At 43.9% G+C, this 15,155-nt stretch overlaps 1 protein-coding gene across 3 annotated transcripts; it reads right to left on the reverse strand.

Moving 5' to 3' along the window:
• Positions 1 to 514: 514 nt before the first annotated feature.
• Positions 515 to 7,763, reverse strand: LOC306942128 (targeting protein for Xklp2-like). Of its 3 annotated transcripts, none has more exons than XM_079527859.1 (17): positions 7,617 to 7,763; positions 7,220 to 7,377; positions 6,753 to 6,911; positions 6,251 to 6,521; positions 6,036 to 6,089; positions 5,486 to 5,611; positions 5,299 to 5,408; positions 5,061 to 5,206; positions 4,783 to 4,954; positions 3,986 to 4,163; positions 3,626 to 3,809; positions 3,358 to 3,450; positions 3,086 to 3,259; positions 2,379 to 2,525; positions 2,098 to 2,209; positions 1,143 to 1,309; positions 515 to 885 (listed from the first exon to the last, which is right to left on the reverse strand). In XM_079527859.1, the coding sequence occupies exons 2-17, from the start codon at positions 7,308 to 7,310 to the stop codon at positions 739 to 741; spliced, it is 2,331 nt and encodes a 776-aa protein (XP_079383985.1). In that variant the 5' UTR covers positions 7,311 to 7,377; positions 7,617 to 7,763; the 3' UTR covers positions 515 to 738. The 3 variants fall into 3 exon arrangements, with proteins under 3 accessions (XP_079383985.1, XP_079383984.1, XP_079383986.1); XM_079527858.1 differs by having other exon boundaries at positions 5,486 to 5,614; XM_079527860.1 differs by lacking the exon at positions 6,036 to 6,089 and having other exon boundaries at positions 5,486 to 5,614.
• Positions 7,764 to 15,155: the final 7,392 nt, after the last annotated feature.

Raw genomic sequence — 15,155 nt, forward strand, 5'->3', positions numbered from 1 at the left:
TTTCTTTTTTGTGTAAAGCACTTTGAGCTGCATTTCATGTCATGAAAGGTGCTATACAAATAAAGTGATTATTATTTTTATAATGTCCAAAAAGATGTCACGTTAAAGTAGTGTAGGCCTACTCAATTTCCAGCCATGTCTTCATGGAATGGTCCTCACTAATTAGGGTACAACATTTACACTGACAGTTTTGAAACCTGCCAACCAGAGAAATCAGTAGGAAGGACAGGTGAGGAAATTACCAACTATACAGATGCTGGCTTTTACATGATTTCAGCATGACAACGAAGGCTGTAGTTCAATTAGCTTGGAATCCCCTGCATGATTTAAGTGATTTGTAAGCAGTTTTCTGAAATGTCCATATCCCATCTCTGAGACGGAGCGAATTATGTTTAGTTACCATTTTATGACCATTAGTGACACCCATTATGATGAAAGGGTCAAAACCTAGATTATCGTTGCATTTACAGTACATGCCTATAATATTGTAACTTGCTACAAAAATCACAAGTAGTAATAGTTAGTAAACTGTTTTAATAAGGTTTCAAGTTAAAACATTAAAAACATGTCCAGACAATAAAGAATCCAAATAAAATAATGTGCGGTGGGGGGTGGGAAACCCTTCTCTTTTAACAAAAAAAATAAAATCACAAAAAATAATCCAAATAAAATAAAAAAGTATTAAGATAAAGTATTACACATTACCAGACAATAATGCATTCAAAACCTGACCATAAGCTAATTGGATTGACTTTTGTTTTTAGCAGGCAGTACTTTGTCTGAACGGAAACGGTCAGAAAAGTTTGGGGACTGAGGCACAGTGCGAGGCAGAACAGACTTCTTCGGCACAGGTTTGTAACGTCTGACTGGACAAGCTTTAAGAACCTGAGGAGAGAGGAGGAGGATGTTTATTTTAGAGTCAAAATCTTTTTCCAGTGGCTATTACATATTGTTGCTGTGGGGCAGAAACATTGCATCTCCATATTTTGACTCAGTAGCGTAATAAGGAGTAGAGACCACACTGATGGCCAAGTGGTAAATGGCATATACCACTTAGGCCTTGATGCCTGACAACGTCACATAATGGTTGGCCAGTCAATGTTCCCACCAGACAGCAATGATACCGTCTGAGAGCATATCACCTGGTCCTGACGCATCTTTGAAAGTTCTTCCTTCTCTCGCTCTTCTTGCTCTTGGCGCTGCCTCTCTTCCATGAAGGCCCTGAGGGTCTCCTTCTCACTCAGCTCCCTCTCAAACTCCTGCCACTCTCGGGCGCGGCGCTCTGTGGCAAGCTCAAAGGCCTCTGGAACTGTGGAAGTGTTCAAGCCCAAGTGTTTGTAGCAACAGATTGTTGAAGAGACAAGAGTGTGAGGAGAAAAATGAGTCTAAATAACTGTTACATAGTGTGTGTTAAATGCCCAGGACAGCTCAGTATTAAGACTACTGCTGAAATTCCCATTTGTTATTGTATTGGTACTAGTTTTTACTGAATATTGTTAAACTTATGTTAAAGGCCATTCAATATTTTTGGCATTACAGAAACTCATTTCCCCATTTAGAAAAATAACTGGTAGGTCAGGTGTGATGGTTTAATCCAGACACTGCAATAGTCACTACACTGGCCTTAACTTATGAAATTCTAAATATATTTGTAAAATAAATTAAGGGGCAAGTGATTGCTCAACAGCAAGGTCAGGTCAGATATCCGTATTATGCAATCAGGAAGAGAGAACGCCACAGTTATAGCTTTACTTTTATATTGTTCCAGTTCCAATTTTGTCTGCATGTCCTGATTGGAATCCTCACCCAAGTGACTGGATAAAATTGTGATGTCACTGTTATGCAACACGGAAGTAGTACGGACTTAAAGCAGTTTAGTGACATCACTGACGAATCCTTGGTGTTACTGTTCCTGCGACCGGGTAGCCTCTGAAACCAGGCTTTTTCCACCATCATCTTGACTCTTTTCTCTTCATCCCCCTTCATGGGCCCCTTGGGGGCTGGGCCCCAGTGCATTGCACCAGTTGCAGTCAATATTAGAAGATAATATCACCTACACTCCCTTTAAGAATAGTCACCTGATTAGGTTCTACTCACCAAGAACAGAGTGGCTTTCCTTCTTGGGCTGAAAGGGCTCTTTGTGGACAGCTTTGCTAGGCTGCGCTTTGAAAACAGTCGCTTCTACCTGCTGTTTCTGCTCCTCCTTCACCTACAGAAGAAGCACAATGTTACCACCCTAGCCACCCCAAATTGGGCATGTCATTATCGTGAAGTGTTGAATGACTTGTGCAGCATGTTCACAGTTAACCTAACAGTTACAACTATGACCAATGCATCATAAAGTCTTGTTACACTTTATTTTGTAAGTCATAACGCACCATCTTCTCCCAACGATCGTTCTTAGCCGCTCCTCGTTCGTCGATCTGCAGCTTGAAAGGCTCCGGCTTGGTAGGCTCAAGTACTGTCTTTTTGGGAAGATGCACCTCATGGAAATCTGGCAGGGGTTGGGCCTTGAACTGCTGCACCTGGGAGTTTTAAAGGCCAAAGAAACTGGATCAAGTTGAGGTTACGGCTTCATTAACAGAACATTCCTTTCCCCAGCCAAGAAACACCAGCCTGACAGACAAAATTTACTTACCGACAAGTTAAAGTAGCCGTCTAATTTGTACTCGGTACTTGTTGATCCCATGATTTAGACCCGAGGCCAATTCTAAAAATGTTTTCTGAAAACCTTCAAATTCTTGTAGCAACAGAATTGTTTGCCAATGAGACCAGCAACTCCCGGATTGAACATAGATTACAGGTCTAATGGGGTTATGCAAACTACAAAGTACATGCTAAAAAATTACTACAAGCCCTACAAGCCCACATTCAATGATGCATGTATAAACACAACTCATTGTGATCTTGTAGAACAGCCATTTTCACTGCATTTGAAATTATTCGTAGAAATGTACACATAATGTACTTAAAGTGCACTACTGGCTGGCAGAGGAGACATGGAACATGTTTGTGAAAAATGCCCCAGGACAGTGCCGTCAGCCTGTGTAAAATAACTAATTTTACACTGGCGTGTTCTCCCTACCTCTTCGTTTCTCAGATCTTCTAGTTTCTTTTCCTTCAGAGTCCTCCTCTCCTTTTCCCTCTCCTCAAATGAGAAAGGGCACACCTCTACCTCGCTCTTGTCTGAGGGACGAGTATAGACTGGCAAACTGAAGTCAGGCATTGGTTTGGCCTTGATAGGGGATGGTGCTCTCACCTAAAAAAGGGGGGGGGGAAATAAAAACTTAATTGCGTCCCATCAGGAGTGCGCTAGGTTTTACTTTATAGAATGATAAACAAAACCCAGAATCTTACCTCCACCTTGTGCTCCAGATGCACCCTTTTCTTGAGGGCAAAATCTGGGGATTCTGGGATAGTGACCAAGATAACTTTTTTCGGGGGCACTCCCTGTTGGACATAGCAATGGCAATCATTACGAGCTTTAATTGTCCGTACACCCTCTCAAAAATATTATAAAATTACCCTGGACCGCACTCAAACTAGAAATACATTTTGGGCCATTGAATGTTAAGCATAATGTATGCAGCTTTTCACACACACTCAGGGTTGCACTAAAACTTACCACCACCCCTTCCAGGATTTTTGAGGGTATGGGCTGGGCATGGAAGACATGATGCTCCTCCTCAGTCTTCTTGGTGGCTTGCCTCTCATGGATTCTCTTCTCAATCTGCAAATCGAAGCCCTCAGGTTTTGTGGGCTCTTTCACAGCTGGCTTCTTGGGGTTCATAACACCGTCCAGCATTTTTCTGTTCAGTAGCAGAGCATTGTATTTATTCCTTGGAGCGACAGGTGGCATTTTAGAAGTGCAACTAGTATAGTCCAAAATTATTGAAAATATACACATAGTCAGCAAAGCCAGTCATGAGACATTGACCCAATGTAACCCAACAAGTAAGAAAATGGCACTGTAATGCAAACCTACTTGGTGAGTTCGTCCATCTCCTTCGCCTCAATGTAGGCATTTAGCAGCCGAGCCTCCACATTTAGCAGCCGAGCCTCAGCACTACTCTTGACGGTCGTGACACGTTTCCTCTGATGAGTCATCAGGCGTGGGCTGTGAGGCCGAGTAATCTTTAGTTCTGCCTTCTTTGGAGATGGCCCTTCATGAACAGTGCAACACCCACACGTTAGTTGGAATAGAACCGGAGATGGTCCTTCATGAACAGTGCAACACCCACACGTTAGTTGGAATAGAACCGGAGATGGTCCTTCATGAACAGTGCAACACCCACACGTTAGTTGGAATAGAACCAGCAGTGGCAACACGTTTAAAACTCTTCAGTGGCAATTAGGTTAACTCAAGGGGCCAGTGAGGCGCTCCAACGTTGAAGCTCTGGGCCCTAGTGGTAAGAGGAAGGACTGCAGGCGGACCCGTGCACGGACACGTAGGACCATCACTCCCTACGTCACCCCGGACCTCAAATTTGAGGTCCGGAGGAGGTACTTCCGGCAGTCTTCCGGGTGCTTCAAAACGCCACTGAGCAACTTCATCGAAATGAATAGCTTGGGGGCGGGGCTAGTGCTCCAGTTCGGTCTCTATCCTTTATATACTCTATGGGTTAACTGGGATAGGATATAAAGATGGTGCAGGTGACTTAAAAAAAAGATACTGTGAAATCAGTTACATTTGAAGAGTACTAGGCTGCACATAAAACTATGCACCGCCACCTCAGTTCTGATGCAGGATAAGTCAATAGCGCATCCCCGCTGCATGCTTACCCCTTTCTTCTCTCTGACGGCTACGCAGATGGAAGCGATCAGGAGTGCGTGTGTGGAACCGGTCAACCAGCTGAGCTATGGACACATACGGAGCAGGCTCCTCCCCCTTCCTCCTGTTCCCTTGTGATAAGTTGAATGGTTTGGGCACCGTGGTACGTTTAGGGGCCTTTACCTGAAATGACAGCCTTCCCAACCTCAGAACATTGAATGCATATGCAGCAAGACGTTAGACTGGTTATTGCTGGATGGTGACAGACGCAGTGCAAGAAGTCACTCACCGGAGAGGATGGGCGTTTGCGGAGCATTAAAACAAAATCAACGTTTCGGGAGTCAGATGTATTGCCTGCTTTAACCCTGCCATCTGTACTGAAGTGAAACTCTTTGGGCACAGTAGTGGACAGGGCCATCCTTTTTGGCAGGTGACCTGAAATCAGGAAAATAATTTAGGAGGAGCAAAGAAAAGTCTCACATGGTCACAAACTTTAATCTTTTGCCATAAATTGAATTCCCACTCACTGCCACTCAACGCTGCCTTGTAGCTGGCCTCATTTTTCTTCCGGTGTTCAGCCACTTTCATCTGTAGCCGTCTGATGTGCGCCAGCCTCAGCGCCTCAGAGCCTTTTGGTCTGGAAGAAAATGTATCTTTCAAATGGGGGTTCCCACAGAAGTTCCCACTACATGTTGTCAAAATGCCTTTACTCACTGTACAGGTGCTGCTGCCAGTGACCTCCGGGCAAAACCAGATTTCTGCTGGCTACTCCTGCTGGTACTTAGTCTGACTGGACGCTTGTCTCTGCAAGGAGTAGGATCAGACCGCCTGGCTGGCTGGCTACTAGATTGAAAAAGAAATGACCAGTTGCCAAGGGTTGTGTTTTTCAGCACCGTACACACGTGATCTTTTGTTATGCTTCTGTGCCATCATGAACAGTTAGGAAGTTTGCCAGAATGGCGGCGTTTTCGAATATGCGAACAGCTATCATACAACTTTTCCAATCACACATTAATAAACATGACACCCACTAGTTGTGCCTTAGTCATTAAGACACTGGACCAAATGCAAGCAAAGACACCTGTCCCAAGGGTATACGATACGTTCCATTATTAACCCCATGTGCCCCTAACGGACGCACAGCAACGGTATTCGCCACACTGGAATGTAGAGGTAATGATAACTTTGAATGCACTGTGACCCCTTTTCCACCGGTTTGGTTGATATTCTTAAGGCCAGCACCAAATTTAAGGCAAGGTCTCACCTTAGTTTCTTGTATGGAACCATGTCAGGCCCGTCTGACTTGCGCTTTAAAACCCTTCAGAGCAACCAGAAATGAAATCACCAAGAGTATGCCATATAATCTTACATGGGTGTAAGTGTAACTGAATCAAGTTGACACCTCAGAATAGTAGCTGGTTTACTTTAAACCAACAGCATCAACTAAAGAGACTGTAACCATTTTATCACAAGACATACCTGCAGGCTTGGACAGGTAATTGAGTGGCGGGCCAGGTGCTTTGCTGCTGAACAGCCATGCGACTGGGAGCATGGCTACCTGCAGGCAGACCAGTGGGTGCTCGGTTGCCCCAGGATGTGAGGATGTTGGGGGCTGGTGAACTGGATCCATTGGGTGCTCTGTTACCCCAGGATGTGAGGATGTTGGGGGCTGGTGAACTGGATCCATTGGGTGCTCTGTTACCCCAGGATGTGAGGATGTTGGGGGGTGGTGAACTGGATCCACTGGGTGCTAGAATAATTGTCAAATGCATTTAAGATCCCAGGTTACTAATAATTCACAACTAAAGTGCCATTACAAATGTATTGCCATTTGCCACCAATTACTGGAGACCTTATTGTGGAATCTGTGGACTACCATTAGCCCAATACTAATGCACCCTGCTGGTATTGACCTTTAGGGCCATATAGGATTACACCATCTGTGAGAGCCAACTATATTGTTGATGAATATTAAACTAACCAGAGTCACATGGTTCCTTGACTTGAGGGGCCACAACTGCCAGGCGCAGTTTCTTGACTTGAGGGGCCACAACTGCCAGGGGCAGGTCCAGCTTCGGGTATGGTCCAAAGAGAAAGCCACTTCTGTTAGGTGTTGTGGCCAGATTACTAGCCGGTGTATCTGTTGATAGTGATGCAATCAGTAGTTAAATTTACTAATAAAAGTGACATGAAACCATAGCATATAGAGTTCTCTAGAACAGGTTAAGCTAGAGCAGTTTAAAAACATATGACCTGACAGTAATATAAATTCCACTGCCATCTTGCCATTAAGTTAATGGCAGGGTGGCAACTAGCCGCCATTTGCCATTGACAGCCCATACAGCCAAACAGAAAAGTCCCATCTCATTGTATTAAATTACATCAAAATCACTAAAATTGCAGCTGTACAAACACCGTTCAAACAATCCAAAGCACCGTTTAACTCACCGAACCAGCGGTCCGCATCATCCGCGTCCAGGGGAGGGTTGTTGAAGTCCATCACATGAGACGGAGCATCAAACTCATAGTTGTTGGCCATGATGTTCACGAACCGAACGAAGGCAGGCAGAGCGAGCACTGGAGCAGAAAATGAACCTCAAAGCCACCTAAATGTGTGAGCAGTAACAGTCGTGGGGTGGGTTAGACAGCATGCATGTGAAAACTTGCGTTCAGATCTCTTAATCCTTACAACATCACAGCCGTTGGCCATGAAAGTTGTTGAAAAAGCGGTCCACAAGCAGCAAACGTTGTTTGGATGGGTAGCCTACCTCGCTACGCACGAACAAACAGTGGCTTTATCATACTAGGACTACTCAAAAGTAGATCAGTTATTAAATGATCTTACCGTTCAATCTTTGTTAAAAAGGGTTTGTTCCTCAGTCAGTAGCCTATAACATGTATGCCTACTAAAGGTCAAGGACGTCGACTATGTTGCTTCGGAGAGCAGCTGCCCGGTAAAAGTGATTTACTGCAGGATAAAAACACCTCACAGCAGCCACCTCTTTTATATAGACTAGAGGAAAATCCAGGTGTGCCAGATCTCCACTGATGACAAACTGAAACTCCCTCCCATCATTCTGCAACACAGCCACCAGGTTAGTTACCCTGACAACTCCCAGGCCCCTTTTCATTCATTCATTCATAGACAGCCCATTCATCCAAACAGAAAAGTCCTCTCTAATTATATTAAACAACGTCAAAATCACCAACATTGCAGCTGTAGGGAAAGCTTATAACTAAAAAACATCGCATGGATGCACCTGGGACGTATCCTCAGTGATGTATCCTGAGGTCAACAGGGTTTCGGGTCTTCCAACATCATACCCCTCACTCAGGCGACCCAGCCGGGGGTGATCAAGTCCCGACTTACGTCCCAGTAGCTACCCTCAATCAGTCCCAATAGGGCAAAACCAGGGCCACACAATCTGTTGGAACTACTCCAGAACTACTCTGCCAGGGCTGGGAGGTACACTTCTGGCGCATGGAGGGACTAGGCTCTGTGGGTTGTCTCCTGTCCGGGCCCCTCCTACGTCTCGGTCCACTCCTGCTCTCACCAGGCCCAGGACCTGTGCGTTGCACCAGAGTTGAATTATCCTCTTTCAATCTGTAAAGTGTTTGTTTAATAAAAATCCACCGTAGACATTTTATGAGCTACTTCCTGTCAAGAAATTCATGTGATTTTTTTCTAAGTGCTGGAGTTTGGAAGTGCTCGTTGACTATCACTCAACGGCCCATGCGTAATTCAAGCTTTCCCTACAGCTGCAATGTTGGTGATTTTGACTGTGTTTAATATAATTAGAGAGGGCTGTCTATGGGAAGTGTCACCTAGGTATCACCTTGCTGGCAAGATGGCTGCGGTCTGAATATGGAGAAACAGTTCAGTTCTTTTTGATTCTCCAGAGCTCCAAAATTGGAACATTAATTTTGAATTGAGTGGGCAAAACCATACCTATATTAGATTGTTATCACCATGACACTTCCCCAATTGATTACTTACATGAAGACAATGATTTATTGTATTACAAATTTTACATTTTTAAATATGCAAATGGGGCATTATGTAGGAAGATATTCAAAATAATAGAAAATATGAAAAAGCTACTACTGTGGAAGGGTTATCATGTATTAATTTATTTGTATTTATCCTATAAACAATTGAATATAGGTCTAGTTTTTCCCACCAATTTTGGAGCTCTGGCTCATGGACTATAACCAAAAATAACTGAACCGGTTCCCACGAGGCCTCCAAGGAGGCAATCCGTATAAAACTACTGAAATTGCACACATGAGATACTAGAGCAGCATTACAGCAGTTTTTAACACTCGAAATGGCCATAACTCGATGACCACACCAGTGCTGTTATCTGCGAGCGGCATGAAAATCTAATACATTTAAAGATGAAACGAGGTAATCAGATTGATATGGCTTTTCTGAGAGAAAACGTGACGGCTAATTATGCTATTTGCTGACATCTTTGAAGAGGCCAACGACAAATTACAAAGAAAAAGTTAATTTGGTTTTCCCTCAGCATAACATGTTTGTTCTTGATCAGCTCAATGTATCATATGAATCACCTGGTATAATAGATCAAAAAGAGTTTGTTGGCCGGCCAACCTGTATTGGAGAGACCCGTATGATATATGGCATAAATGTACTACATTTTTGCTATCAATTCAGCTTTCAAGTGGATGTTTGAGATCACATTGTAGCTCTATTGCTCTAAGAAGTCCAAATATTGTTAGTGCAGGAATGCAGACATTGTGCAAATAATGGTGTATCCATTCTTTCAAGTAGTTCTATGAGTTGCCACAAGGTGTCACTATATAGACTTATATAAGCTTCAGATGTGCCTCTGGAGTTCAGAAGTGCTTGGTGAAACAACATAGAAATGTACTCATCATCATGTGGTGCTGATCAAAGATTTCTCACACAGACAGTCCATCCGATGTCACTGGAGCTCAGTTGTTCAAACCCATCAAAAAGCTTAACATGTGGACAATTAACATTGTGACAACAATGTGACATTAACCGATAGAATGGTCTGCCGTACACTGACTGAACTACTGTATATTTACTGTGTCACTGTGTAACCTTTTCTTTATGAATAAAATTTCAAAATTTGTTGAGTGTTAATACAATATCTTATACAATGGTTGTATTTAGTCTCCCTGCACTTCTATTGAGACTTTTAGATTGTGTCAAAGGTCATGTATGTGAGTCTAACCCAAACTTTGACCTGATATGGTCATGATTCAATTGAGCAAGCAGGCAGGCTCAAATTTTCACCACTTGCGTATATAGTCACTATAGAGGGTATGCGCGTGACATCATCATCATACCCGGACGTTATGCGGAACACCTACTGAGTGGCACAAAAACTACTTTCTGGGCCTTGACGCAGCCCGTACATCCAAACAGAAAGGTCCTATCTGATTGCATTAAACAACGTCAAACGACTTTAAACTCACTTTGTCACTCGATTTGCCACTCACTTTATGCATGCGCCGGCCTACCCATATAGGAAACCGGGTTCAAATCTGGGGTAGAAGAGGAAATGTACACAGTGCAGCTTTAACTCTCCAGATGTTTCCGTGTACCGTAGCAAAGCCGTGCAGTCAGAATAAGTGGAAGGACCAGAGGCACATGATCTGATCATCACTGATGGGGCGACTGTGGCTCAAGAGGTAGAGCAGGTCGTCCAATGATCCATGGGTCGGCGGTTCGAATCCCGGCTCCTCCTGTCTACATGTCGAAGTGTCCTTGGGCAAGACACCGAACCCCAAATTGCTCCCGATGTGCTGGTTGGTACCTTGCATGGCTTCCGCCGCAATCGGTGTATGAATGTGTGTGTGAATGGGTGAATGTAATGCACAATCTATCTAAAGTGCCTTGGATAAAGGCGCTATATAAATGCACCATTTACCATTTTTATCACGGTGTTGTGTATTGGTGTATTCATGCTGTGGCTTGCAGGCCTCCCTCCACCTCCAGGGGGGTCCATGTCCTACACCCCCCCCCCCCCCCTCCACTACATCCTCTCTGTTACTCCTCTCAACCTCCATGTTGGGTATCCATGAGCTCCAGACCGAACAAACAAACAAACAAACAAACAACAGAGAAACCCATCTCTCAGAGACAAGGTTTGGTCTGGGCTCTGAGGGAGAGATGAGGGGAGATCTTGTTTGCTCTGTGAGCCATTTCTATTTCTCTGTGCTGGGCGGAGGGATGGCCTCCCAGGATAGAATGAGAGGGAGGCTAACCCACACACCTCTGTTTGACTTCCAGGATAGAGCGAGGTGGTCCTTGGTTCATCGCCGTTTCACCCTCCAGTGCGATACATTCACACCGAAACTCATGTCAGGAATGTTTATCTGTTTTTATGCTGTCTCTACGCTTCTTACCTTTCCTGTAAATTATGCATGACACTAAGCAAATTTCACAGACTCCTTTACACCTGTACACCTGTGATGATGTGACAATAAAAAGCTGATTCAGATACCTAGGTCCAGCATTCAGTTTTATTCAAAGGGGCCTTATACTCTGGCATGGAAAGCATGTTTAAAACAAACTAAGAAATGTATGGAATATATTATTGTGTGAACAGATCTGTGTCACAATGAAACTTTGCAATGAAATGTCGTTGCTGTCGAGCCATATTTTTACTTTGGGGATTTTGTTTTGTAAATTGACCATACTACAGCATTACACAAAGGCATCAAAAGTAGAAGATCTGCAAGCTTGAATTTTGAGCTGGTCGATCTTTTGCTATTTTTATTCTTTATTTGAATTCTGAAAAGTAACTGTTTTGGACCCGACAGACATAGTGTTCATCGTAATGATATTGACATAATATTCTGGATCATCAGCGTCTCACATGGCCAATCTAAAAAGGTTGCTTAATCCTAAAATTGGGGCCTCCTTTAGAAATATATCTAGCTTTTTTTCGTGACAGTATAGGCTCCTATAATGCCAGTGTAGATTATATAACATTTTTAGATTGTGGGGACATTGTGCACACCTGCAGCCTCTGTTTTAAAAGCCATGGACATTTCAGAACCCTGTGTAGTGACACCTACGCAGTGTTATCTAGATTTACACTGAGGAATTAAGGCCGAAACATCAACGCTGTTGCTGTTTGCTGCTGGGGGGAACAAAATAAAACAAGAATCCTATAGGATACAACGTGAGTGCTGCTGGTATTCATTTCTACAGTCCGTTTCAGAACCCGTCATTGCATTTTGTACCCGTCAAACGGGTTGGTCGTTACTTGAGTTCAGGAAGTAGCATCCTATTTGTGTACCTAAGCTTTAACTGCTAAACTGCTAATCTTCATCATAAGCTCTTCTGGCTACTACAGAACATAGAGACTGTGAATCTTCCAGTGCTGTTCCCCCTTGCTCTCATATATAATCTCTGTCGGGGGGAAACCTTAGTTAGTTAGTTTTCAGCATACAAATTAAAAAATAGCAAAAGTAGCAGATCTACAAGCTCAAAACATGTTGCTTTGCATCTCTAGCTTGCAGACCTGCTACATTTGCTACTTTTGTGTGATGCTGTACTAGTGTGACCTATTATAGGCATTGATATATACAAAAAAACACAAACAGTTAGAATATGGAGATAAGAGGTTTCTGCCTGGCAGCAACCACAGGCTATATAAATGTGTTGTCTATGGCTAATACTTTTATTACTTGTATGTTGTACTTAGGGTATACTTCTGTACTTCTCCATATTAAAATAAAGGTTTCAATCAATGTTAAGTAGAGCCGTTTCCTGTGGCGTGTGTGTTCTTATTACTACATGTGTCCTTGTTGGAGGACAGAGGTATACCAGAGAAACTCCATATCTCTATTAATCACTAATGCAATCTCTCAGCATGCCTTTTATTCTCCCTATCTGTTCTTTCCACATTAAGGACCTGGTGACAAGTGAATGCAACTACAGAGGACATTTAGACCAGTGTAGACTTTGTGTATTGGAAACAATGGTGTCCCAAACATGGCAAGTGGCTGACAAGATCAACTTCAACCACAATGAAAACTAGCGTCCCTATTCTGGAGGTGGGGGGTCTGCGAAAATACCCAATCTACAAGCTCACGACGTGTCGCTTTGCGATCCGTGGTGAGCTTGTAGATCGGGTATTTTCAGCTAAGAGCATTGGGGAGGGGAAGAGTAGACTGAGGGTTAGAGGCCTGTGGTAAGGCTATAGGGTTTTCATTTTAAAATACGTCCGGGGTCATTTTCATGTCTACCCGGGATTTTGTGTGCACCCAGACCCCAGTTTTTAACTTATTAAAAATTTGAATATTTCATATTCATTTGATCAGACTCCCTCCTATATAAGCCCATTCAACTTCAAACTCCATGTTAACAATGTTAAGACTCATTAAAAACACACATCCCTCGACCCTGTCCAATTCATTATTTAGTGTTGCATGAATTGAATGAATTGCATGAAATGGACTTGATTACATTACCGAAAATATTATGAAATAAATAACTGAAAAATGACAGTCTCCTTGTGCATTAGTACAGAAGGACACTATCAGAGGGACAATATCACCATCAAAGTCCCCTGCAAGTTCACCCATTTTGGACTGAGGCCGATTCTAAAAACGCCTTCTAAATCCTGATCTACATATTCTGTAAACCTTCATAATATTTAACAAAAATGACAAAAACGTTATGTTGCTATACTGTACAAACATCAACAACTACCCCAATAGGGGTTCCCGTCCAGAAAGTATAGTTACAAAAAGGGTTCCTGTCCTTACTCCTTAATGGGTTTTAATAACCTGATGCATGTGTCGCTCGTCCTCTACCATAACTAAATAACTGTACACTCATGTACTTTGCACATGTACAAAATACAGTAGCAAGATATAGCAACAATAAAATTAAATAAAACCCTGAACCCTTCATTTTGATTTAAAGGCACTTGGGTGGGAAGCCATGCAGTCAATAATGCTCTAAATGAGATTTGTTACGGTTAAGGGTCCAGTCTGCATGTGTGCACGTGCATGTGCACGTGTGTGTGTGTGTGTGTGTGTGTGTGTGGGGGGGGGGGGGGTTAGGTAGTCTGTCAAGGACATCCACTCGTTCTTTTGTTGTGAGAAGGGGAAATGAAAGCGGGGAGCAGATTCCCAGGTCTGGGAAAATGCAGATGGGCTATAAGGGGTATGTTTGATTTGATGACTCCAGCTGTGTCTGGCCGAAATTCCCCCTGCCTCGTCCTATGGAGCGGTTGCTGTGCGCGGGACCATACGTAACCCTCCAGGCGCAATACGCAACCACTCTGAAAGGGTTGGCCATTGAACTCTCAGGCAAGTGGCAATATTTGCTCACCTGAAACACACACATCTTGCCAATTGGTGTCGGGGTGGGCCAGGGGCCGGGGTAGAAGGGCCCCTCTGATGCAGCTGTGGGGCCACTAGAACAGACCAGGAAGTTTTGTGGTGGCTGGCTGGCTGGCTGGCTGGCTGAGGACGGGAGGGGAGGGGAGGGGAGGGGAGGGGAAGAGGGGACTCTACTCCTAGCAGGGGGCTGTTTAGCGGTGGCAGCTCCATTGTGTTTCTGTGGAAAAGGCCGCGACCATTATTTGTTGGAAGCAGCAGGAGGCTGATGAGGTGCTAATCTGTTGAGTGGCTGTGTCATTGGACCCCCTGTTCCCAATAGCCTGTTAGCTGTCAGGGCCAGTAAAGAGGGGAAAAAAAGGTACGATTTACGGGCGCAGCCCAGGACTTTTTTTTTGCAGGGGGTGTGCACGGGTAAGTAAACACAGATTGGACACTCATGTTGTTGCCGTGTAGGACACAGGCTTTACCACCGGGCTCCCGGGGGCCACGTAGACAGCCCTCCTTTCAGCCCCTTGAGGGGTTGTCAGTCCTCTCAATGCTCCTCTGTAAACACTACAAATGAGCCATCTGCATATGGATGGATGCTCACTATACAGGTCCCATATACAGGAAGGACACCACAGACAGCGTCTACAGTGCAGAGGTCTTCAACCTGTTTCACGTCGCGGACCCCCCACTTCATTAGACTATATGCATGGACCCCCATCAAATCATACTGTCCTATAGGTATACCTGATATGAAATACTGTATGTTGATATGTCAAGACCATGTGTGCAGCTATGTATTATCTGGTTTATCTGGGTATCTTGGTTTAAAATTGTCAAAATTGTTTATGAGAAAGAATCATAGTGGTGCTATTGTTAGAATAATCACACATGTGTGTGTGTGTGTGTGTATGTGTGTGTGTGTGTGTGTGTGTGTGTGTGTGTGTGTGTGTGTGTGTGTGTGTGTGTGTGTGTGTGTGTGTGTGTGTGTGTGTGTGTGTGTGTGTGTGTGTGTTTGTGTGTGCGCGCGCGCACGTGTGTA

The sequence above is a fragment of the Electrona antarctica genome (assembly GCF_951216825.1).
Source record: "Electrona antarctica genome assembly, chromosome: 18".
NCBI lineage: Eukaryota > Metazoa > Chordata > Actinopteri > Myctophiformes > Myctophidae > Electrona > Electrona antarctica.